Source organism: Patagioenas fasciata, chromosome 4 (assembly GCF_037038585.1).
Source record: "Patagioenas fasciata isolate bPatFas1 chromosome 4, bPatFas1.hap1, whole genome shotgun sequence".
Lineage (NCBI taxonomy): Eukaryota > Metazoa > Chordata > Aves > Columbiformes > Columbidae > Patagioenas > Patagioenas fasciata.
In genome coordinates, this window is record NC_092523.1 from 40,890,208 (window position 1) to 40,917,088 (window position 26,881).

Below are 26,881 nucleotides of genomic sequence, written 5' to 3' on the forward strand. Positions count from 1 at the left end.
CCTGCACACCACAGAAACAAGGAACTTCTCGAAACCCATGTAGCTTAGAATTTTGACCCATAATTCCCAGGATGCCAAGGACACACTCACAAGCACAACTATGTATAGATAATATAGAAGTACAATATCATCTACCTATAAGCATCTGCTTATTCCTGTTCCCTCTGTCTTTACCCTCAGCTTCATGACACAACTGACATGGCATTAGCCATAACTGCCCTAAAAACATGGCCTGGTTGCATAGAAAAGTACTTATACTCAGTGCTTCAGAAAAATGAAGTAAATTCATACATATTCTACACTTGAAGATAAACTGTTTCATTATGCCATCTATTGAATTTGGTTTGTGAATATTCTTGTTTTCTGTGTTTACTTCAATCATTCTACAGTTCATCTTACTTGTACCAATCTGTTTTATTTTTATTAATTAATTGGACTAATTTATAACTTAATTCCTGAGGATTTAACTTTCACAGTTAATTGCTGTGTTAGAAAAGCACTTTCTAAATCCATTTTAAAAGCAGTGATTTATAACATGAATGCAAACAGGGAGTAAAACAAAAGCAACTGCAGAGCCAAGAGCTTTTGATGAATGCTAAAATGTCATTAAAATGCTGTTCATAGTCTATATGATACAGTCAATTTTATCATTCTTCCCGCGAAAGTAAGTGCTTCTTCTGAATACGCTGACAGAGAGCTACAAGTCCACAGATTGTTGATGCTTGCAGAACTGCTTATCATTTTTTAAATTCAGTGGTGTATGAAAAAAAAACACAGAAAGCTAGCGTGCTTTACAAATCAAGATCATAAAAATGAACTTGGCTGAGCCTGTCTCTTCAAGGATTTTGAATCATGCCCCAGATAAGCCAGAAGGAAAAAGGATGAGAAACTCGTCTGGGACACAAACACTGAAGTACAAAATACATTCAACAATGAGAGCACAATCAAGACTGACTTGACACATGAATAAAGCTGTTCTACAAAGTGAGAGCGAGGAGTTCAACATCAGAAGAAACTAAATGTACTATTTAAAAATGGAATAAAACTATCCCACCTAGAACTTTCTATTATTTGATGATGAACTAATATAACCTTACTCAATCTGCACCTATCACCACTAAAGAAGCATTTCCAAGATCTACCAGTCATGTAGAACTCACAATTTTGCTTCCATCTGTCATGTTATTCTAACAGACAGTACATCATTCTGATTGTCCTACGGAAGCTACATTGTGCATCACAGCGTTAGACACAGCAGCAGCAACACAGTTTGTCACTGTCTAAGGAAATGTTAAGTTAAAAAAACAGACATAACACCCCATTTGGTACAAAGTAGCATATAGACAACAAAATGGACTTTGGTTATAATCCAAACAGGTTGGTTAAGGATCTCTTCTGCAATGAGAGAAGAAATTGGATTTGCTTTAACTAGAGAACTGTTTCATGTAATTTGAAAGAACATGATACAAAAGACAGCAAAATGAGAAGGAAGTTAAAGGAACCGAGGACAGAGCTATAAGTACAAGAGAAAAGCAGGGCAGAGAAAAAAGGAACCGAGGATGAAGAGTCCAAAAGGTAGAAAAAATTTAAAAGATTCTGAAAGATGTTGCAACATTGCAGAATTCAGGCAGACATGAATATACTTCATGAAGAAGGTTCACCTTGACCACCTCCAAGGATAGAAGCCTGAGAATCTGAGCAACAATGCATATTTTTCACTCTTGGAATTGCAGGGCTCAGCATTTTGTTTGAATAAGGATTAACAAGTAGAAAAAGATGCCATAATTAAAACAGACCTTGCTTCAACCTGAACTAATATATTAGCATTATCAGAACAACGGTGCATTTAGAAATTCCATTAGGAAAGGAGCAGCCACATGTAGCAATTGTCCACAAAAGAGAAAACCAATGCTTTAAGCATGTTCTGACAGAGGTGATGTTCTCCAAATATGAGAGACAATGAGGACAAAACAAGAGATGGCCTAAGAAAAAAAAATTTAAAAAAATAAAAGGTTAGATTACAGAGTACCCGTAAAGCAAAGCTATAAATAGTTCACACTCACCACCTCAGTCCTCCTCATTCCTGTCTAGTTCTTTTTTTTTTTCCATTTCTTCAAGTATGTTGAAGGATATTTAGCCTTCATTAGAGGTTTACTTGTTAACATTACAGAAACTTTTTTATGTCAAAGGACAGACCCTGCAGCTTCTGAAGCTTCTCATTTATTTTAGGTTTGAATCTCAAAGGAACTGGCCAACAGCAAAGTAAGTATGATAAGTCAAATGTGGTAAAACAATAAGTCAAAACAAACATACTAGAACAATGATGAAGCAAAGCAGGAGATGGAGCTGGTCCATTTAATACAGTTCTAATATACAACATGGTTTTCCAGGATCTTTAGAGTCCTAGTTACATGCAATAATTGTGAAGTATACCAAGCTAAGACTGGATATTATGGGGTATACAACACAGGAGAGAATTTGCATGCTTCAAAGGCAATAGCTGCATCAGGCAATCTCCCTGGGTTCCCTGCATATTCAGAGCGACAGAAGCACCTTCAGGCTGCTTCAGGAATTCTGTATCATCTCTGGAGTCATGCAATGACTGCAGGCAGATAACAAATAAGACTGACTGATATGAGGATCTTGCTTATCCACACCCTGCTCTGATAACACATGTGGACGTCTGTTTTCAGAAATGACATGATTTTCTTTTTACTACAGATGTAATTTGAACATGAACTGAAACAACTTAGGAACAAAACCTAATGGAACTGAAGCATAATTCTATCACAACTGCAGAATGTAAAGTTTGGCTTGCAGTAGGATACAGAGAAATAGTCTGAACTATTTTTGATGTTTACAGAAGCAAACCCCAAACATTAAAATTGAATAAACATTCAAGTGAAGATAAAGGTCCAATCCAAGATAAACTGACTCATGACAAGATGACAGATTCTAATCAAAAATTAACAAAAGGAAAAGATTATCTTCAGCAGTTTGAAGAATAGTAGATGACTAGATGTAAAAGCAGCAATATATTCTATGGTGAATAGAGTAGACAGAACTTCAAAATACACAAAGAAACACATCTCTAGTACTAGTTGTCACCAGACCAGAGAAATTTCTCCAGGCAACAACAAGAAAGAAGCAACAATTTCACTTTTGCATTATCTCACTCTGCCTTTCGGATCATTCCTTATTCCATGCTGCACTTGCTTCAGACTAAAGCGCATGACCTTGCTAGGAACAGAAGAACATACAAGGTCAGGGGAGGAAAAAGTCTCGCCTACTAAATGAAAACAGGCAATAAAGGCTGAGCCCAGGGAATAACGTATGTTGCAAGCAACAGTGAGTACCTGCTTCCTGAGAGATTTACACAATAGAGTTCACATGTCAGCCACTGTTTCCCTATAATATAAATTCAAATTGACAAGACTGAGGTATTAGGGAACAGCATTTATCTCAAGATTGTCAGGAAAGTAATTTCATTTCTTATGATTCATTTCATTTGTAGGTTAGTGTATTAACTGGATACATTATTGATCTCTGCTCCATCCAATTTCGGTTTCTACAGCAGCGATCTGAAAAATACCACTCCCAGCCTGTTTTTTTTTTTTTTTTTAAACATAGGAGTGTCTGACACATGTCTAAGGAAAACATTTCATCATATTAGACATCCTATCAGAGGAATACGTTCTGGAACAAGCAGCTGCTCTGGAGGAGTAAGTTACTGCGAAGGCCAGATTTTTTTAAATCTATACTAAAATTTCTAGAAAATCATGATTTTCTAGAGACAGTTCTTTACACTCTGCTTGATTGGAAAAGGGCAAAGATGGAAGCAATAATGACAGCCCTGGTACAGAAAAAAAAGGTTGCCAATCAGATAATAATACTGCCACATATCTGGGTGCAACCATCTTTCAAGCAGAGGGCTGCTTCAAACACATACAAGCCGCAGCTGTCACTCTGCAGAATCATAAGTCTTTTGCTTGAAGACATAATATTTATAACAGCTGTCAAATTGTACTGAATACCGTGGAGGTCCCATTACTTTCGTTTGACAGTCTCTAAAGCATAATAAGGACCCAGCAGTTAAAAAAATATACATATATATATTTCTTAAAAAGAAAAAAAAGTAGTAAAATGAGCACCAGCAGAAAGCACACTGACATAACAAGTCCTAACTCTGAGGTGGCCAACAAGCAGTACCAGCATATAAGTGAGCCTAGGCCACTGTTTAATTTTATTTGGATAAGCAGCTAGATTTGTAACCATTTGAGAATCTTTCTTCACTGTTCCCCAAGACCTCCCCTATTTTGGGGATGCATCAAGTTCTAAAACCATGGATAAGGACACTACAAGCAGGTTTTACTATGCAGTTCTCTCAAAAGAGGGGGAGAGGAGCAAGTGATAGCATTCTACTTGTTTTGCAATAGCTCTGATTAGGGGGTAGTAAGATCAGGGTCCCACTGAAAAAGGAACAACACAAAGAATAACTAAAAGAGTTACTTTCCCAAGAGCTTGCAGTGAAGACAGACAAGGAGTCAGGAAATTACTGAATTAATCTGCAAGCCAAAGGACAAGAAACATCACATTTTCTCTACTAATTCTCTCTGAACACAGAGCCAGCACTCTCCTACAAGTTTTGGCTTCCCACAGGAAAAAGAGGTACCTCTGATCTTTACAGTAACTGCGTCAGCAGATGTTCACATCCCAGATTCAAACCGTTCTGCACTGCTGATATCTTCGTGGCCGCTGCACACCTGTGATGGTTTGCTGCAGACAGGGTGTTCTGCAAACACAAAGGTACTGCCCGAGTCAGCAATTTTCCTGTGGAAGGTAGCCCTTGGCAGTAAAAATCTGCTTCTGATGTTTAAAATGACTGATCTCACACTTAATCCATTTTCTGGTCTTATGCGATTTTCTCACAGGAAGCCATTCCAATTTGTCACGTTTAAATTTCTACCTTCACATCATAATGCTATTTTGACAGTGCCACTTTTTAATCCTGTTGTCTCCAACTAGTAACAAACATCATTGGCCAGCATTTAACCCATGAATTGAAATGCAGATAGCCAAGCTGTTCAGGTGGGACTCTTAATTTCGAGTTTCAGAAACTGCCTGCAGTGAAGCAATTACAGTCAAATGAAATATGCCGATACGATTTTACCTGAAACTTTCATTTAGTTCGAGCTCACTACTTGGAAATGAAGGGCGAATGCGCCATCTTATGGCAAACGACAGCCGGTGCGAGCCCACAAACCGCGTTTTTCAAGCACCGCTGAGGTTTTAACATTTCTAGTAGCTTTGCTCCCGACTTGGACCCCTATAGACAGTATCATATTTTCCGTAGACTCACGTTTAACAGATGTGAAATTATCACTTTAAATAGGGCACTCAATAAATATCACAAAATAAACATGCTTTACAACTATAAAAATTATAGTATCCCAGGCTACCCTGCAGTTTTCTTAAGGTTATTTGCACTTTACACTAAAATTGATACAGTTGCAAAAACAGCATCTCAGTTGAATTTTGGCATTTACTGTCTCAATTTTTTGCTCTCCTCTTGGTCCTCTCAAAAGGAATACTGTCTTGGTATTTCTTCAAGTCCTTAAGGGAAAAGGAAGTAGTGCAGACACATTATTTCCCTAATCTTTTTGTTCTCTTAAATCAAATTGCTTCAGGGATTCTTGGTTTTTGTTTGTTTATTGGTTGTTTTTTTAACACATGACTGGACCAAGCTTAGCCTCAGCATGTAGAGGTTTTGGAGAGAGGTATATGCATTTTAAGACAACAGGAAATATATTTCACTATAAACAACCACATGCATGCCTTACCAGTGCTTCATGAATTATCTAAGACTCGCACTGAACAGCCATTGCTCTAAGTGTGCACGTAATACACAAAGACAGCAGAGAAATAACTACTCTTACACAGTAGGAAAATAGAGCACTCAACTTGTGGTTGCTAGGGAATATAAACAGTGATGCAGAGATCTGCCATTTGAATCCAGCAGCGGTAAGCATCCAAACATTTGTAGATTTTCTAATTTTCTTTTAAATTTTTTTTGATAGGATGACACCTTAATCAGCTAGGAGACCAGACAAAGCCCACAGAAATCAACAGAAATCTTCCATTTCACTTCTCTGGGCTTTGGTCTGTGCCATGAACTGCAACACTGACAGCCTGGAAACGGAAAAATAAATAAATAAATGCAAAATAAAACCACAAAAAACCACACAAGATTAAACAAAAAGCAGCTCAGATTCATTCCATGTTTTCACAGCAAACTCCCCACCCAAGTTTAGTATCTTTCCATTTGTGTTTGCTTGAAGACATATATTGAATAGTGCTGGTCCCAGTACTGACCCTTGAGGCACTCCACTAGATACAGGCCTCCAACTAGACTCTGCTCCATTGACCATGACTCTCTGGCTTCTTCCCTTCAGCCAGTTTGCAGTCCACCTCACTACCTGGATCATCCAGACAACACTTCCTCAGTTTAGCAGCGAGGATGCTGTGGGAGACTGTGTCAAATGCTTTACTGCAATAGAGATAGACCACATCCACTGCTTTGCAGTGGATCATCTATCCATCATCTATCCACCTAGTTATGTCCTCATAAAAGGCTAAGAGGTTGGTTAGGCATGACTTCCTCTTGGTCAAGTCATGTTGACTGCCCCTAATGATCCTTTTATCCTTGATGTGCCTTCAGATGGCATCGAGGATAAGTTGTTCCATCACCTTTCCAGGGATGGAGGTGAAGTTGACCTGTCTATAGTTACCCAGGTCCCCCTTCTTGCCCTTTTTGAAAACTGGAGTGACACTTGCTTTCCTCCAGTCTTTCTAATCTTTTTTTCCTATCTTGCTATGGCAACTCCTCTTTTTTCTAGAACCATTTTACTCTCATATCTCCACTTTGTCTTGAACAGGTTTTTGAAAGTACCAGTTAAAAAGTGCTTTAGGCACTGGATACCTTCAAGCCTAGCGATATCCTTATTTAAAGCCTAGAAATGTTCCAGTGCTCAACCCTTCCAGCATCATTACTTTCCTGCCTCAAAACTAACTAGGTAAACCTACATGACATTTGAAAGTGGATTTTTTTCACACATGAACAGGATCGGTGCAAGGAAAAGCAGGATCAAGCACGTTGTGACATGTCCCCTCCTCTCTGGGTGCTGCTGTTGCTTGGGCCACACATGTGACTGTAGTTGCTGCTACTTAGGTCTGGAGACACAGTGTCATTTCTAGTCCTGGCTTTGGGCTTCAGCACTCCAGGACTCCCGTGGTCCTTGCTCCCAAGTGCAAAATGGAAGAGACACAGGTCTGGGTATTGTGGGAAACTACGGTGGGTCTGTGAATTCCCTCACAGAGGGTATGGGAACAGAAATTAGCCTTGAAGATATTAAGGCCTACCCGTGAGAAAGACAGGAGTAAAGGAGTATCTGGAGATATCAAGGTGTACCCGTGAGAAAGAAAGGAGTAAAAGAGTAACATTGATGTCAGCAAAATTAGCCAATGATATGTTACTATTGCAGCCTGTAACCAATAGCAAAAACACACATGAACTGGTAAAGACTGCATAAAAAGTCGTTTGTGGCAATAAATGGAGAGTGCTGTTTGTACATAAAGAGCTTCGTCTATGTCATTTATCCGTCCCAATCGCAACAGGGTATAAAAATGTGGTCTGAAAAAACAAGGCAAGGACATCTAAAATCAAGCATGCTTTGCAACCTGTAGGTTTTCCTAGTTAGCCCCGGGAAGGGGGGATGTGACTGCAGCACCCTGGGGACAGGCACAGGGGGCACAAAAGGTGCTAAAGATCCATTAACTGGCCTATCAAAAGCTCCGGATCTCATTGGAGAGGGTGCAACTGCCACACAATGGGAAAGTGGACTACGCATGATTCAGTCGAAAAACGAGAATATTTTTGCTGTGCTTTAACAGAAGCGAGTTCCTTCACCCCGTGTGGCTCCAAAGCACAAGCCCCAACAAGTGGTGGGAGCACACACTGTCTGCACTGCTGCTTTATGCAACCTAGAGCACAAGATAAAACGTACCCCCGGTTACTCCAATATCAGCGCCCTAGCAAGATCTGCAAGGATCATCGGGTTCAATTCTGATGCACAGCGCTGCCTCTTTTCATCTGTTTAAAATTTTATTGAAAACCTGCTGCGTTGACCCAACGTGCCAGCTTCACTAGTCCTAATCTTCCAGAAGAAAGGAAAGTGACAAGAGGTTTCGCTTTCTCCTGTTTTCGCCCACCACCGAGCTTTGATTCACCCCGGACTGCCCACAACCTCCCCTCGCCCCGCACTCCTCAGGCTTCAACCCTTGTTTTCAGGGCACTACACAAAAGGAACCGACGGGGGAGCCGTGCGGCTTACGGCTCTTGGACGAATCTACGCAAGATCGGCGTCCAGACCTGCTCAGCGAAACGCAGCCGAGCTGCCGTCACGCCCCGCAGGTACTGGACCGGCTGCCGACCCCCGCGCCAGCCAGGCCCGGCCGCTGTCCAGCGCCCCGGCACCCACAGCAGCGCTCACCGCCCCGCCCAGGGCTCAGAGACCGCCCCAGCTGCCGGCTGTGCGCACACACGGAGCGGGCGGGCCCGCACAGGCCCAGCAGGCCGCCCGGCCGCCACCGCCGGCTCCGCGCCGTCCCGCCGGTAGGTGCGCGGGCGGCCCGGCCCACGGCCGCCTCCCTGCCCCGGGCCCTGAGCGGCAGCGGGAGGGGGCGGTGTGGGGATCCGCAGCGAGCGGTTGCGTCTCTCGGGGTAGCCCTGAGAGCTGCGTCCACGGGTGCAGCGGTGGGGTGTCTCGGGTGTTCCCTAAAAGAGAACCGGAGCCAGCCTGGTCGCCCCGGTAGGAGGAGCAGACGTGTCTGAAACGCTTGAGCAAGCCTGGGTGTACAGGCAGGCCCGCGGTGCGCTGCTGCTGGGGAAGCGCTCTTGAGGGTGAGGAGAGCTAAGAACGTTTTTAGAATGCATATGTGATATTTTTAAGAAGTCTTGCTCAACAAATAGCTTTTAATAGCCGTCACCACATGCACATTGCTGTGGTTGCTGCAGGATTACATTTGTGAATTCCGTAGAAACACACTTGTAAATGGCAGTCAAAATGTCGGGGTCCCTTTGCCTGTCGTTGGATTCCTGTGCGTCCCGTCGTCCTTCGGAGAGAGCAGACAGCTTTCCTGCGGCAACAGGCCTCCAGGCTTCCCACAGGAATGCAGTTCACCATCCACTGAATCTCTGTGGGCACCAAGGAAAAGGGAGAACACACTAATCTGAAGCATTTTGAAAGACATTGTTAATTATCCTTCCTAAAAAAAAAGTCTCTAACTTAACAAGTGTTGTGACTTGTAATGATGGCTTGCAATTGTTACAGTACTTTAAATGCAATACTTAATACAGTTAAATAAAGCCAGATTATCATTAGAAAAGAACTGATGGGTGTTCAAGTTCTGTCAGACCTTCAAATTTGTAATCTGCATTTAGAACTCCACAGCTGGCAGCAAAGGAGCGGGGAAAAGGCTTTTTCCCGGTCACTGGCAGACCAACAAATGCCCCACATCAAAGCTGTACTACTGTTTGTGTTTATCAGAACAGCAGCATCTGGCATAAGCACACTGTGCCAGTGTCATTGAGAGGCTGTGACAGAACCTGTATGAAGGGGAAACATTTTCCTGAATTCAGAAAGGAAAATAAATCCCAGCACTGATTTTTACATGAATAAGTTGACAATTTATGAGTGAACACATCTACAAAAATGACAGTTTGGAAGCATTACTTTGTAGGAGACGCATATACCAAAAAGCACTGGGGTTCCTATTCACTTTTTCAGCTTGATGTCCAATGAATTGCTTCTTCTCCGTAGATATGAATTACTCTCAGTTCATCACCACTGTGAGTGCAGCAAGAAAAGCATCTCCAATAAGACTTCTGAGTGAGTATGCGCCTGTTCTTCCCAGGTTCTCTAGAGGGGTATCATTCCATGTTCTGGATTTTGTTGGGGTATCATGGCTAAAGACTTGAAAGTGCTTGAAAGACAGCCATGCTGTAAGCTGACAAGCAAAGTCAGTTAACTTGTTTGACTTTTGTCAAGTTGAGATGTCAAACAGGTATAAAGAAGAATAAAGTGAATAGCCTCGAACCATTTCAGAAACCCATCCAGACAGAAGAAGTAGAATTGTCACTTCAACATGTGTCTGAAAAAATCTCTGCTACCGCTGCTGAAGCAGGGATTTTGGCACAGTTTGCTACTGAATTTACGCTGGTTGACCAGGAACAAGCAACTACTAATGGCTTGAGATTCAGTCACAGCATGTTTCTTTCCACTTAGCTTTCCTGTATCCTGTTAACATCCATAAATTCCTCACCCCACCCACCCCCTCAGTGTTACTACACTTTCCTTTTCTATATTACACTGTCTTTATGCTACCATGTTACACAGTCTTCTGTGTGACAGATAGAAAAGGTTAACTGCCTACTTGATTACTCAGTTGAAACCTATAGAGACCTGACAGAATCAGAGCACAAGACATCCATCACTTGTTAAGCCTTCCGGGGTCAATTTCCTCTCTGGGTATGGGGTTGGTATTTGCTGTTCTGCTTAAAATGCTTCATACAGGTACAGCTAAGTCAACTAATTCACTCTAGTCGGTCTTCATACTTTGTCAAGTGATACATTGATATGCATTATAATACAAATATTAATTAGCACACTTTGTGCAAAAAGATATATTGAGGCTGCAGTTTTGATGAGAAAGTAAATTTCTCTTTACCAGACCAAAAGTCACAGACATGACCCATAGAGCTGAGCTGATAATAATTAACTCTCCATGCTCATATTTACTAATAGGTAGTAGGAGAATAAACTCAATAACAGGAGTCTCTAAGCCAGATCTGGTGTCACCTGTCCTTTCATATCTGATGTAAAACCGTCAAGCCAGCCTGGATGCCATATTGTGGGCTCTTAGATTTAATGCAGTGCAAGTGCCCTTACTGGATTAAAGTCCAGTCTGCACTGCATAGATTGGATCTGAATGATTGCAAAACTGACTTCAAAGCAAGAGTTGTTAACATTTCCTTCATACTGAATTATTTACACAGTGCCTCCGCCACTAGAGCTGGGCTGCCAGAAACATTCCCACTGAGTGTAGCTCTACTACTGCTGCCACACCAGCTAAAATGAGGCTGAAAAAGCCTATCATTTCAAGTCAGTCTAATCGGAAGTTCATTAAGATTTTAAATTCTTGAAGCTTAAAGGACAAACATATAAAAAGTATTTACAATAGTAGAACAGTCTAGATAAGATTTATAAAGCTATTTGTCATTTATTTTAAAACAAAGATGATTTCATGTTTTGGTCTGCCCCATCCATGTTTCCTTCCCCACTCCACACACACCCCTATTTAATCCAAGTAGAAAGGTGAGTTTAAAATAATTATCCTTTTGAATTCAGGTGAAAAATAAAATGAAAAATGGAACAAACTTCTCTGGACAATTATTATACACTGATTAAAGGATGCGATTGGTGTTAAAATAACCAAATTGCAACCAAGGTATTTTCCTTTTCCTCTAGCTGAACTGATGCAGAAGTCTCCACCATCTCTCATCTCTCTGGCTGGAGGAGCACCAAACCCTAACGTTTTTCCATTTAAGAGGGCTACTATTGCCATTGGACATGGAACTACTGTTGAGATTGGGGAAGATCTGATGAAGAGAGCTCTCCAGTACTCGGCCTCAGCAGGGTATCTATCACAGCTGCTTGCACTTCAAGATACCAGAATCAAAAGATCATATTGCACTAATTCATCTATGCTTTTAAAACTTATTTTTAAAACCTATTTTACCTAACCAGGTTTAACTTCTTTGTTTTCCTCCCTATTTACATTTCAGTTTAAGTGGAAAGTTTTGAGCATATGAGTAATTAAGAACTCCTCTAATACTAGTAATTCTCAAACCAGGACATTTTCTGGCTGTTAATATTTGGGAATCCAGACTCCCAAATCACTAGGAGGCATCATTTTGTGTTTTACAATAAGATATTCATTGAAATATACTGCATTGCAATACCTAATTTCGCCATTGTGGAGGATGTTTTGCTCTGATGCGGTTCCATAAATTAAAGTTGGTATGTACTACTTGTGGTAGTTGAATGGAGGTATTTATAGTTTTGTTATTTTTAGTACGAAAATTGCATATCATTAAGTTACTCTAGCACTTATGTGAACTCCCCAGCAGACAGCAATGAGTCAGGCTTGTGACAGGTTGGCAAAAATATTTAGGTACCTACAGAGACATACAGGACATTCATTAATCAGTGAAGTTAAGACTTTTCTTAATATTTAAGTGAGCCTAGCCATTTGTGAACATGCTACAAGATCGTAAGACACACTTTTGGAAAAAATTGTTTCATAAATCCTTATCTGCAGCCTGTTACTAACAGTATTTCAAGCTTTGTCACATTGCAACATATTTGAGTGTGGAAAGATGACTCCTAGGAGTAGATACTGTTCAGCATCCAGCCCGTATTCCATCCTTGATGAACTATTTCCACCCAGATTTCAGTATGATTATTTGGTGTATGGACCACAGATGCCCACCTGCTCTGCTTTTCAACAAGAAGCATTTCTCTCATTTTCATCATTTGATAAACCAGTCATAAAAATCAGCATCTAAATGTATCTGTATGGCAATTGAAATCAGACTCAAGACTGTGTGCTAGATTTGGCAGTGAGTTAGCGGAACAGCCTAGACTTGGTCTGTATAAGAAGTTAGATACACCTTATTTTATTAATGTTTCAGGATTCCAGAGCTGTTGTCTTGGCTAAAGAATTTCCAGCAGAATCTACATAATCCTCCCACAGCCAACTACAGTCCTGAACAAGGACAAATGGAAGTGTGTGTCACAACTGGCAGCCAGGAAGGCTTGTGTAAAGTAAGACCAACTTCATGTGTTAAAAGCACTTCTTTCAGAGAGATATTTTTTCTTCCATCAGTTCAGTTATACTCAACATTATGTGCCACTGTAGTTTGTTAAATATATGTCTCAGGATATTATCAGTACACGATGATAGAACTGAAGTAAAACTGGTGCAGCAGTCTAATCTGTCAGGACTTCATAAGTGGTTGGGTAAACCAAAGAGCCTGTCAGAAAATATGCTATAAGGTAACCTTTCATGTTACTCAGGTAGTGCAGTAATAAATACATAGCATTATGTGCTTTACCATAACTCAATTCTGATTATATTAGATTTCTTAAATAATTACCCTTTGTACTCCACTCTCACCACTGCTTATTTGATCCTTTCTGTAACTGAAAGACCATTTCTCTTCTACAATATCTGTCTTTCCATTTCAAATTGATATTCTCTAGCTGATTACCTAGCTTCATTTGGCTTGAAAACAGGTTTTTTTTCATCTCGTAATTGCTCTTCTCACAGACAGCATAATTAAACAGCTAGGAAATTATCAATGTCTAAGCAAGAATTTTAATCCCACTAAGAAGTCAGAAGTATGAAGCATGTGTACAAGAATGGCACAATCTTTCTAATATGGACTATTTTCTTTTGCAGGTGTTTGAAATGCTCATTAATCCTGGGGACAACATCCTTTTGGATGCACCTACATACCCTGGGACACTAGCAGCTGTAAGTATTTTTTGGCTACAAAATATTGTGGATGTTACATTTGACCTAAATAGCAATTTAGTACCTGATCTGCAGGCTTGTATACACTGTCTGTATAATATATACTGTATTAGATGCATTATATAATATATATTGCAATGTATATACACTGTAAAAACATATTTAAGAATTGGGTTCTTCATGTTAGTCCAGTTCAGTTCATAAATAGTAATTCACATAAGCTTTTCTGCTAGATGTTCAATAAAAGCTATTCCCAGGACAGAAGTTCCTCTTCCAAATCCTAGTTCATTCAAGGGCTAAGGACACATTTGGCATTGGAAAGAAAGCCATCACAACCAAGTTGGGTTGAAGTAAATTTATAAGTGGGTATTTCAACATGTCAGCACATGCAACTGAAGGATTTTGTGGTCTGATTATACTTATATATACCTATAAGAATGGATACTTATATATACTTACATACTTTTCGCAATAGTATAGACTTGAAATAGGACTGAAACTTCCATGTACGAGTATAAAGATGTGAATTAGTAAGAACTGTACAAAAATAGCAAAGTTCGCTTCTGAAAAGTAATTTAATCAGTATATAATTAAATATCAGTTCAAAATGTGTAAGAACTGTAAGTAGGGTTAGGATAGATAATATACCAAAATGTCAGTCTAATCTCCCTCTGCATCAAAAGGAATTTTGTTTTTTGGTTTCATTGGCTAAGTTTGAGTATATCTGTCTAACCAAATATACTTTGTTAGGCATATATTTTGACAGTGCAGCAACCTGCATTTTTACTTAAAAATGCAGAGCACTGCATGGTGCAAATTGAAATTCCACAGAGGGGAGACAGCATGCTTTTTCATAAGTATTTTACCTGTATTTTTTCATACTGCTGTCAATATGTCATTGCAATAGCATCATTTCATTCTCCCATGTATTGCTGAATAAATCTTTTGAGAACAGATTCTTTGCCCTTTGTCAGTGAAGAGTAGCTTACAGTTCTGGCACATCCACTGAAGTAGAGTGTAAATTGTCAGTAGGAAATGAAGGTGCTATGAACTTACTATGTGTGGCGAGAGCATGAGGTGTCCTGAGAGAATACAGCTCAAATTCACACAATCCCTTTCTGCTTGCAAAACCATGTGTGTTTTCCTAGAGAAGAGCAGCAACTGGACATGGGAGCTACCCATTGCTCTCAATTGGCTTCACAGGGCAGACAGAGTAATGTGGTAAGTTTGACAAGCTTCACAGGAAATTCAGGCAAACTTTCTTTTGAATCAGGAGCAAATTGAGTTTGAGATAGCTATAAAGTTAGAAATACTTGGGCATTGTAAAATGTCATTGATACAATGAGAAAAAGTAGACCTTTGATTTAGGGGATTATGACAGTTTTGTTCCTTCTATTAACAGCTGAGACCTTTGGGTTGTAACATAATTAATGTTCCTAGTGACCAACACGGCATTATTCCAAAAGCTCTAAAAGAAGTTCTGTCTGCTTGGAGCTCAGAAGATGTAAAAACTCATAGCCACCACCTCCCCAAATTCCTGTACACTATTCCAAATGGCTGCAATCCAACTGGAAACTCTCTGACCAGAGAGCGCAAAAATGAGATTTACCAGGTATGTAGTTGGGGCCTTGTGAATCTCATAGGTGGAAATTGATAAATGTCAATCCTATTTCAGTTGAGGATACCCCATGTGCAGTGTTTGAATCCATTAGTTGTCCAGTAGGCATTCCTCCTAGAACTTGTTTCTAGCAGAACCTGTTTCATGACAACTCCTCTGAGGTGGATTATGCATTAGATAGCTTTTGCAATAGTAGCCCATTACTGGCTGGTATCTTTGCCATGGGCTTCAAACTGGACTTACTGCAAGTTTTCTGCACAGTTGGAACACTACGTGGAACTGGTAATAGGTCCAGGGTACAGGAAGAACTGAATTTACAGTGTCTTTACATTTTAACAAATCTTTCCTTTTTAATCATTTATTTAGCTTGCAAGAAAATATGATTTCCTCATAATAGAAGATGATCCTTACTATTTTCTTCAGTTTGAAAAGGTAATTTGTCTTCCATACTCCTTAGTATCACCTCTTCTTGTCCAGGAAGAACTAAGGTTTGAGTTATGAGTCTTCCTGCATAGCAGCTTCTTCATGTCCTGCCAAGGTAGTTACAGGCCTCAAGTCTATGCTTCTTTCAGTTGTTGTCCCCTTTATGACGCTTTATTGCATCAGTCCCATTAAGCAGTAGTTCAAGTTCCTCAAGCCTTATACAGGACAGAATTTCCTTCAGAAGTCAGAAAATGGCAAAGACTGCCTCCCAGGGCAAAACAAGTCTGCCACTGAAGCAGCGCTTGAAAACAGCAGTCTCAGTGTTCCTTTCAGCCCAGTCTCTTACAGTCAGTGGAAGATTGCCTACTCCCAATCCACTCTATCTCCTATTTTTACCCCTTTGCCTTTTGGAGAAGAGAGTTCTCTCAGATACCACAGGAAGAAGTATTGGATGGGCAGCTTCCCTCCATGTAAATTTTCCCCAGAGCGTGTGACAATACAGTGTTGACCTGTCTTCACACAGGGATCTACAGTTGCACAGTCTGCAAAAGTACCTACCTTCAGGAATAAAAGCTGGTATTATAAAGCAGTAAAACACTGATAGAAGTTCAGGTATTTTCTGTTTTGAAGTATGTTTTTGTGGAAGCAATAAAACCGCTTCACATTGAATAGCATTGTGTAGCTTTGTTACAGAGTGTAAAGGAGAGAAGGTATGAAAGTAGAATTCCTGATAAGGAAAAAGTGTACTGAACTCAGATCATCAAAACTTAGTTATATCTTCTGATTTCCTTTAAGATAAACCTAAAAGTTAAAGGGCCTCTTCTTAGAAACTACACTGTATTTCTCTTTATTCCATTAAAAAAAATATCTTGGCAGGAAATAATTATTTCTGTCTCCTACTTATGGCATCATACCAAAACTGGAACAGAACATTGATATGCTGAAGAGTGGGCTAAGCATCAAAAAAATAAGACTGATTTCATCATGACTTTCATAGAATATTGTAATCACATCTCAGACAGGTTGCCTAAACCATTACTTGTCAGCAAGTTACTGCATTTCTCCTTGGAATGTAAAATATTTACTACCAGAGTCTTTCTTTAAGGAATTATGTTTTCATTGTAAATAAAATAATTCCATCATAACCCTTACTAGCACCTTGAATTTTTTCTTTTCTTCCAAGCCATGGGCTCCAACTTTCCTCTCAATGGATGTGGACGGCCGAGTTATCAGAACTGACTCTTTTTCTAAAGTCCTCTCATCTGGGTAAGGCCAGCATCAGACTGCTCAGCATTGCCTGTTCAGCTAATGCACAAGGCTAATCCTTCATACAAAACAATCAGTCATGTCATAGTGTTTCTTCATCTAATACCTATCAATTTCTGTACTTTTGGATCCACAGCTTTTCTCAGTCTGCTCACTTTTCATGTCATTTCTTGGCAGTCATTTAACTCCAGATTCTGTTTCTCTTTTAATACTGATAGTTAAGCCACTCTCCCCAGGCAGCCTATTGTCACAGACACCACATAGGCAGAAAGACAGATGCTGGATTCCAGCTCTGTTCCTGGAACTCCCAGGAGCTTTTCTCTCTTCTTCTTCCATTTCTCCTTCTATCTCTTACCATTCCCACAGACTCCCTGAACTTGTTAGACAGAAGATAAAAGATGGCATCATTCTCCACAAAGTATTCATAGGGTTATAGTGATCTCATCTTCTTGCCTTACAGTTCTTTCAGGTTTTTTTCACCTGCCTGAAAAAATAAGCTGACCACTTTCCATTTCGCACAAGGCAACACATTTGATTTTTAACTTGCTTTTGTGTATTATCCTAATAGACATAAGAAAGTAATGTGAATTCTGCACTGTCAGCTAGTGGATTATACCCGCATCCCTGAGAAAGTGAAGAGACAACATGATGCTAAATGTGATTGCACTTTCAGAAGTGACACTGCAAAAATGCATTATGTCAGAGATGCAAATGAGCTTACTGGTTCTATTTTTCTCCAAAGAAAAACTTCAGCAAATCTAAAGATCAGTCATAAGAATTGAAGCATGAATAAGAATCTGATTTATCAGTCTAAATTCTATTTATTCTGGAGTAATGAAAGGGAGTAAAAAAGTAAAGCTGTTTGCCACTTGCCATCTGTTTTTCATAAAGCCTGAGCATTTGTGATTTTTCATTATGTGAAAACCTATCTTTCTTGCCTTCAATTCATGTAATCTTTATGGTTGCTTAGAAGTGTGGGTTATGGCCCAAAGTCTCAGAACTAAGAAGCTACTATAAGCATTAAAGATCCTTAAATGTTTCTATTTCATGACTTTGATACTCAGCTCATAAGTCGCATAAGCCTAGGGCTTAGGGCAGTATTACGACACAGATAAATGCATAAAAGATCCTTACAGTATTAATGCAACAGTAACACATTTTTCCAGTTTTAAGTTAAACCATAACTCACACAAAGTATTAACACATTGCATTTCTCTAATAATTTTTCTCTTTTTTTCTCTAGTTTAAGAATAGGTTTTCTGACAGGTCCCAAACCTCTTATCGACAGAGTTGTTCTACACATTCAGGTTTCAACAATGCACACCAGCACTTTCACACAGGCAAGTACCGAACTGCCAGCTCAATTGTATTTAGAAAAGATAACATGTTCCAAGTTGTAAGAAACAACAAATGAACAGCTTTGCACTTTTGCAGTTGCTCTGCATTTTTGTACTTTTGTTTATGATAAGCACAAAAGAATGTCAGTTCTGCCAAAAGAAGAGACACCAGCATAGAAATTACAGTCAGAGCTGGAGGGTATCTCAGTACACGGAAAGCACGAGTATGCACTTTACCCTCAGGTTTCAAGAATCAAGATTTAAAATACTTTGTGTCTCTTGCTAGTATATTCACTTGAAAAACCTCAGTGTAAAGCATACATTGGAAGCACTTAGGGCTTCTTTTTCCTGGGGCATATTATAAGGGATGTGGTTAGTAGGTCGAGAGACGTTCTCCTTCCCCTCTACTCTGCCCTGGTGAGACCACATCTGGAATATTGTGTCCAGTTCTGGGCCCCTCAGCTCAAGAAGGACAGGGAACTGCTGGAGAGAGTCCAGCGCAGGGCAACAAAGATGATTAAGGGAGTGGAGCATCTCCCTTGTGAGGAAAGGCTGAGGGAGCTGGGACTCTTTAGCTTGGAGAAGAGGAGGCTGAGGGATGACCTCATTAATGTTTATAAATTTATAAAGGGTGAGTGTCAGGAGGATGGAACCAGGCTCTTCTCAGTGACAAACGATGGTAGGATAAGAGGTTCCCCTTAAATTTGAGATGAAACTTCTTCTCAGTGAGGGTAACAGAGCACTGGAACAGACTGCCCAGGGGGGTTGTAGAGTCTCCTACTCTGGAGACATTCAAAACCCGCCTGGACACCTTCCTGTGTAGCCTCATCTAGGTGTTGCTGCTCCGGCAGGGGGATTGGACTAGATTATTTTTTTGAGGTCCCTTACAATCTTTAACATTCTGTGATAATTTTCATTGTACTTTGTAATTAGAACAATACTGGCAGCTCACAGAGACGTTACAAAGCAGGCTGCCAACTACAGCCCCTTTATAGTTAGTAATAAGGAAAGCAGACATTGAGCACATGCAGACATGGCTTCCGTCTTCCAGCTGTATTAGTTCATCATAGAGGCAGTATTAAAGCAGAGAGGCTGATAATGGGCAGGAAGGCAAACCAATAAACATTGCCTTCCTTTTTCTCCTTGATTACCATATTTAGCTCTCCATTCATTCTTCCCTCCTCTCACCCCAACTCCCAAACACTGCCATGATCCTCAGAGACAGCAGGAACATGGACTACATGGCCTGTTGTTGCTGCCACCTCTGTTTATAAAGAGCTCCAAGAGACCCTGCATGCAATTTCTTGCCTGTGTGGAATCTTGAATAATGCATCACACTATGTATCTTTTGAAGTTTGCAGAATAGCCTTGTTTAAAATATGGTATTGATGATGTGTTTTATTTCTTTAGATTATGATATCACAACTGCTTCAGCAATGGGGAGAAAAGGGTTTCTTGGAGCATGTAGACAGGTAGGGTCATGTCAAATGCTGAATCCCATCGTCTGTCATTCTGCTTCTTGTTACCTACATAAAACATTATTTTCAGTAAAGAGGTCAGAGTAGGTGTGTCAGATAAGCCAGGTTACCCAGACTGACAGTATTCACACAAGGGTCCCACAGGATCTCAGTGGGAAGTCGCAGACAGGCAGGTCAGTGTACATAACCTACCACTACTGACTGACAACCCGCCAGTCCACTGGCACAGTCATTGTGCAGCTCCCATCTGAAGGGAGCTCAAGAGGAGCCTGAGAGCTCCAAGTCAGTGAATAAAATTTTCATCCCTGCTAAAGTGGTAGGGTCTAGAGCAAAGACTAACATCATTGAGTATGTAATCTGTTAAGAGTCAGCATAGCTTCTATAAAGGGAGTTCTTGCCTCACTAACTCAGCCAGGATGCACCCTCTAACATCCTTAATCTAATGATTGTGGGTGCTGATGGAAGGATCTACAGAGAGCAGTGAGGTTCACCTACATCTGCTGAACATTACGTCTGTTACCACACTTGGAGACAAAGCCCTGAGCTAAGGTCTAACTCAGTAAGCATTTTTACATACTGACTGACACACGTTTGGTTTTCATTTATTATGCTAGACAAGCATAGTTTCTCTTGAGTACTTTTGCTTTATTTCAGATGCCATACTAGGATCCCATTAGAACCCCAAGCTTCCTGCTTCAGTGAACAGTGTGTGACACTGCCTAGCCCTATAACTGGAACATGAGCAAAGTACGGAAAAAATTCTTACATCTGACTATAACAGCCACTTCTATCCCCTGAGCACCTGCCTGGTGTCCATACCATAAACACCAGCATATTAAAACAAAACGCCAAACAAATACAAACAAAAAGCCCAATACCCCACAAAAAAAACACCCAACAACAAAAAAGTACCACACCAAAAAACAGCAAACACACCAGCCCTGGCTTTGCCTTGTTCTAAGAAACAGAACCATAAAAATAAGTTTTACAGGGACACTCAGACCACACTTCAGCTTAACTTCCAGCAGTTAGAAAAACATATCCTAAGTGCATCTCTTAACTTACTGTCTTGTAGGCCAGAAGCCGTCCTTGCTCAAACCGGAAGACCATTCTTCCTCTTGAGCTAATGAAAACAGTCCTGTGGTAGGGTAGCCACAACCCTTCATAACCTTCTAGACCCTTATCAGGTGACTTACTGATGAGACCCAACAGCTGACTGCAGTCTCTTCCAGGTGATTGGATTTGGACAAAGTTGACTTGGTAGATCATGCTTTTGAGTAGGAGATAGCCTGTTTGGAGCAGCTACATTTTTGTGGAAGTCTTGTCTCACTAACACTTAAAATTTTGTTCCAATGCGAAAGTAAAATGATAACAGGCAAAAAACTGGCAACAGAATTTATGATTTGGTGAAAACTGCGTGAGATTTACCACTGCATGCAGAATGTAGCAACTGGTATAGGCTGAGTCCCAAAACTATATGAAACTTCAGTGGTGTTAGTGTTTGTCTATCAGATGTAGTAAAATACATCCAGAAATCAAAGCTATTGGTTCAGAGACTATAAAAAAAAAAAAACCTAAATTACTGACTATGGTTTATCTACAGAGAAGGGAACACATTTGCATCTGACTGATGAACTCTGAATCGGGCATTTCTCTTGTGTCTCCCACTGCAGAATCACAGGTGTCTCATTTCATGTCACCAAAAGTCACTGCACAAGACTTGTCCATGTTGAAAATTGGGTTAGGATCATTTTCCCCACTAAGACATTGAATTATTTGGAAGTTTTACTTAAAGTGTGAAGGACATAGGTTCAGAAGTTTAGAAAAGGGGAAGCTGTCAAATAGTCATGACATGTTTGTCATATGATTTGCTTTTTACCATGTGAAATACCATTTCCTTGTGTACCTATTACGCAAATTCAACCCAAATGCACAAATATTGAGTCTGTGCTTTTGCATATGTATGTCCTTCATTTCCTTCAGTATGTCTGTTTTGTGTGGTAAATATTGCTAGCAGGACTTGTATCCAGTGCTATAATAGACAGAATAGATATAATATAGAGTTTCCGTGGCATATGTGAGGCTTAAAAAGCAGCCACACAGGTATTTCCTCTGTCTAGTTGATCAGCACTTTGTTGGAGACATGCTGAAGCATTCAAGATTCCCTGATACGTACACAAAGTTTCATACACACTGTTTTGTGCCCGTCTAGGATATGCTCATATTTCCATTAAATGTGCACTTAGGTTGTTCAAGTAGAAAAGCTTTGGAAACAAATGGACTCTGAAATGCTACAGGATCATGACTTTGAATTGATAATTTACTTTCAGAGTGGTGGAGTTCTACAGGACCCAGCGGAATGCAATGCTCGTTGCTGCTGACAAGTGGTTAAAAGGTCAGTAAGTGCAACACAGCTAATAACTCAATTTTTTTTTCTAGCTATTTATCATCTTTGTGTTCAAGAAAAATCACTAAATCTCTCTTCATCTCTTGACTGAAGTGACAGATAAGCACTATAAGCAAATCAATGACATTAAATATTAAGCTTAGGACAAATTATCTAGTGCTGCTGTTTTCTTGCTTTTCTGATGGGATGATTCATCCCATTTTGATGGGATGGTAATGAGAAAAAAGCTCACCACATTACTGTATAAAACAATTTTACAAAGGGCATATATTTCCCTCCACTATTTTCTTTTACTTTTTATCTTTAAGATCTCTGTCTTTAAAATCTCTGTCTGAAATAGCAATTTAGTGGCCTTAATCTAAAAGAGGATAGAACCAATTAATATAGCAGTAGTGATACTATTTTTTTGTCAGAAATCAATTTTAAATGTCCTCTTTTGTGTCACTCATGGAGCATAGAAATAATTTTATGAACAATAATGCAGTTACAGTTAATGACTTCACTCAATTTTGTCAGTCTAAGTGGAATCAGCAATAACTGCTTAAGAACTGCCCACCTACCTCAGGTGATCCTTCCATGGGACATGGGTATGTGGGCACCACACAGTCATTAAGGTACTTACTCCTGCTAATTCCAGGTTTTTAGATATGAGGTATTTCTTCTTTTTCTACATGACTGTGGACAACCATGGGTTGTTGACCTAGGTAGTCCCTCTTTGTCTGAATTCCTGAAGTATCAAAACAATGTGATAGCACTGGGCAACCTTAAAGTGTATTGTGACAATATACTCTTATGTAAAAGACTATAGGATTTTCATGTTCTCTAGTAATAGGAGCCATAATATTATGGAAGTCAGACCTTTATTTTGTAGCTATGCAATGGTTAAATTCATCAAGGAACAGCTGGAGAAGATATCAAGTCAAATAAATAGTTTCTCGTAAAATATGTCCAAAACCAGATAAAGAAATCAGCGTAAACAAAAGGTATCAGTAAGTCTGCATATATAATTTAAGACAAATCTTCTCCAAGCCTTTCCATCCTCCTCATAACTCCCAGGCTCTCCTTTTCTTTGGGGAAAAATCTATAATCGTAACTTAAAGGAAAACAGTTTTGCTCTTTGCTACACTTTAAATCATATTGATAGTCAATATGACATTAGGAGAAACTGCATCAGAAAAACTATTTTAGATTGTTTACTTGATCTGAAACTAATCAACAAATATAGTTTGTTAGTGCCTGGGATTTATGTAATCCAGAACAATCACTTCAGTAAAAGAACTGAGTATACCAACACAAGTACAGTGAGCCCACACAGATTTGATTAGGAGTACATTAAGCTTGGCAAGTGGCATCCTGGCTCTGTGGCCCACATTCCCTTTGAGTTCATTGGAGCAACAACTCTACGTCACTGAATCTATGATGTATCAGTTAAAGGTTGGGCAGAAGTTTTTTTCTTTACTCCCTTTTTTTCTCTCTCTCTCTTTCTCCAGACTTGGCAGAATGGTACCCTCCTGCTGCTGGCATGTTCTTGTGGATCAAAATTAAGGATGTTTCTGATACACAGCAGTTGATCATGGAAAAAGCTTTGCAGAAAGAAGTATGACCTATGGTTTAATGGCTTTCAATGTTAAAATGAAATGAAGGAAGGATAAAGTTAATTTACCATATCTATCTACACATATGCACACACTTAAAAAAAGCAGGGGAACTTGCTGTGCACCATCATTGAATCTGCAAGTCAGGCATTGTTGCGTAGTGACTCATAATATTTTAATGTCTATATTCAGATGTTGATATGTAATCAGCTTAGTTAGATTTAAGCCATTATAATCTATAGAACGGTGTCATGTATATAACATATATATATATATATAATTTTAATATATGTAAATATATGAATGATGGCTGTCCACTATATCTTTTCAACGAGAAAAGAATAAGTGTGGTTTTATTTTTACAATTTATAAGAGCCAGTACTGTGTACTGAGTAGACTACCTCACTGGTGCTTCTAAACATTGTGATCATAAGGCAGACCTGGTAACCCACCAGCCTCTGTAACCAAAACCTACAAGCCCTTTGATTTTGTTATGAAAAGTCCAATTCCAGGTTGCATATTTCTGGCTTTTCACTTTGAAGAAAAGGAATATATTAAGCCATGTTCTGACACCAGTGTTTCAGCAGTGAGCCTTCTGAAGTTTAATTTAACATAGTGTTTTAAAACTGTAGAAGTTGTGATAACTGGGTGGCTCATCAATTTTTCTTAGGTGTTACTGGTTCCTGGAGGAGCATTCAATATTGATAGCTCAGAACCTAGTTCATATGTCAGAGCCTCCTTCTCTCTGGCTTCTCCAGCCCAGATGGATCTTGTAAGTGAGATTTTTCTTCTTACATCTTATGAAGACAGTTTCTCACATAATAATGCTCCCTTATTTTTACTTATTTCTCCTTATGTGTTTTCTTGAATGTTAGCGCAGTTTTTTTCTAGTACGTAGGTGATTAAGCAGTACTTTTGAAGCAGTCTTATCTATTTCTTAGACAATATACTCATATACAAATGACCTGGAAGGTACCAAATTTTTAGGACCACTTAAAATTTTTCTGTGTATCTCATACATGTGGAGTGTAATGCTTAATCCTAACAGACTTTATTCATAAAGGCTTTACTGAAGTCAGAGTAAGTTTTGCTATTTGTTTTAGCATTAGCAGGTGTCATGTATCTTTTATTTTCCAGACTTCCCATTCCTGAGACTGAATTACCTGTTTTCTTTTGTGTATATGTGTTCTCAGTCCTTTATGAGAAAGAATGTTGCTTTTCTGTCATACAATTGACACATATGTTGTATTTATTTTCTCAGGAACAAATATTTTATGTAACTTGGGAACATTTTGAATGTTATTTTGCTATATCTGTAAAATCACTGGGAAGAAAGATAGGACACATTTATTTGTGCAGATTTAATACTAATTTGACTCAGATGCTTGAAACAATTCAGAATTTGTAGTTGTACTATCGTTCAGTTGTGAAGGATTGTAACAGATAAGCACTTCTATTGCCTCTCTATTTCTTCCTTCTTTTTTGTAAAAGTAACTCACAACCACACTGTTGACAGTCAAATTGTATCTTTTCTATGCCTCATTCAACTGTTCTTCCTTTTCTTTCACCTTGTGAGTCTCTAGGCCCTTATATTAAGTTAAAAGAGACACTCTTGCAGAGATCACTATTTGTATTAAAAGTAACAGCTGCTTAGTTGCATCTGAACCCCAAATAACCTTTGACCATTAATATATATATTTTACTGTTTCAGAAAACTTTTGTTCTGTATCAGAGAAGTGGAAGCCTTGTCCGGTCAAAGCCCATACCTGTTGTTATAAAAGGAAAACAAAGAGTATCAGTAGAATTTTGCAGTATAAAATACTGAGTTCGTATATGGTTAGGGTCATTTTCGTAGCTTTACAGGTTTGGTGTGTTGCCTATTTAAGTGATGCTTGAATATAAATGTGAACTGTATTTGTGTCCTTGCAGGCCTTCAAGAGACTGGCTGACCTTATAAGAGAAGCTTTGTGAAAAACCTAAACAGAGCTCTTGCAACAATCAAAATCATCTCCAAAAAATAGTAGTTAACATTTGGATTTCATCAGAACACTTTAAAAGCAAGCACAATACAGTGGATGTTTCTTTTGATCGTTTCAGCCAAAAAGACAAAAAATTAAAGACTGAAAAACAATTTGCTTATTTTTTGACAAAACATTGCATTCCTAAATTTATTCCAATTCAGAAATGTTTAAACACTCAAAACCAGAAATTTCTGTTTCCCATCAAATTAATGGTTTTGTTAGATTTGACTTTATTTTTGTTGTGGCTTTTGTTTTCCGTTTGGGTTGGGAAACAGGTAAATCAGTTACCTAGGAAGTTGCACCTGAGGTGATCTTAGGGATTGTCACTTGATGCCAACTGATACATTCCTCCAACATACTATGTTGGAATTGGTTTTGTGTGCCACTTTCCTTCTTGATTTGCTGTATGGCATCAGGAATATTTGAAGATCAGTATTTAATTTTACTGAAGCTTTTTTTAAGATAAAACTGATGTAAGGATGTTAAAGAAACAGAAACTGATTGAGCAAAATTAGGTTATGGTTACAAATGAAACTCTTTGGCCTAAGGTCCCTTGCAGTTTGCATGGGTTTTGCAGCTCTTTCTCTAATTTGTAAAAGGTTTTCTGGTTGCTGGCATCCATGTCAGTACCTGTGTTAGAAAATCCCTGGTGTGCAAATGCATGTAGAGTAGATGTGCTAATAGAACTGCTCTGTGCTCTTAGTTCATCAGATGTGGTTTTGAACCATGAGCATAAGTAACTGAACAGGGGATGTAGCAGATGGACAATACCCTGACACTGCCAGATGTACAAAGCAAGCAAAATGAAAAAAATTAAGAAATGTTTTGATCTCTAATCCCTGATCATTGTGATCAGAAACATTTGATACTTGGCAGCATGTACAAAACTTTCAGTAAGTTTTAACTGTTCAGATTCTCCATTTTGTTTAGTGACTTCAGTTTTATTTACTGTTTCATGAAAGCGCTGTAGTTTTCCACCGATAGTAGATGTTTGTTTCTTTATATGCAAGTGTTCAGAAATTTTAAGTGAAAATATGTGTTCAAGGATACAGCCAAACCGTCGGCAGCTTGGGTGACCCA

General features: G+C 39.3%; 1 protein-coding gene across 6 annotated transcripts; it reads left to right on the forward strand.

Annotated features, from left to right (window-relative positions):
* The first annotated feature begins 8,382 nt into the window (after window positions 1-8,382).
* Window positions 8,383-25,932, forward strand: AADAT (aminoadipate aminotransferase). Of its 6 annotated transcripts, none has more exons than XM_065837478.2 (14): window positions 8,383-8,470; window positions 9,879-9,947; window positions 11,586-11,754; window positions 12,812-12,944; window positions 13,582-13,656; window positions 15,059-15,268; window positions 15,641-15,706; window positions 16,881-16,963; window positions 18,207-18,303; window positions 19,711-19,772; window positions 22,109-22,173; window positions 23,676-23,782; window positions 24,451-24,552; window positions 25,710-25,932. In XM_065837478.2, the coding sequence occupies exons 2-14, from the start codon at window positions 9,881-9,883 to the stop codon at window positions 25,749-25,751; spliced, it is 1,278 nt and encodes a 425-aa protein (XP_065693550.2). In that variant the 5' UTR covers window positions 8,383-8,470; window positions 9,879-9,880; the 3' UTR covers window positions 25,752-25,932. The 6 variants fall into 6 exon arrangements, with proteins under 6 accessions (XP_065693550.2, XP_071663808.1, XP_065693546.2 ...); XM_065837474.2 differs by lacking the exon at window positions 8,383-8,470 and adding an exon at window positions 8,478-8,671 and having other exon boundaries at window positions 9,846-9,947; XM_065837475.2 differs by lacking the exon at window positions 8,383-8,470 and adding an exon at window positions 8,478-8,671.
* The last annotated feature ends 949 nt before the right edge of the window (window positions 25,933-26,881 follow it).

Bases quoted from the DNA above. Each gene is read 5' to 3' on its own strand.
- AADAT (XM_065837474.2), top strand. From the start codon at position 9,857: ATGAATTGCTTCTTCTCCGTAGATATGAATTACTCTCAGTTCATCACC. The intron at 18,304-19,710 runs GCAAGTACCGAA...TTATTTCTTTAG, and splicing joins ACACCAGCACTTTCACACAG to ATTATGATATCACAACTGCT. The intron at 22,174-23,675 runs GTCAGTAAGTGC...CTCTTTCTCCAG, and splicing joins TGCTGACAAGTGGTTAAAAG to ACTTGGCAGAATGGTACCCT.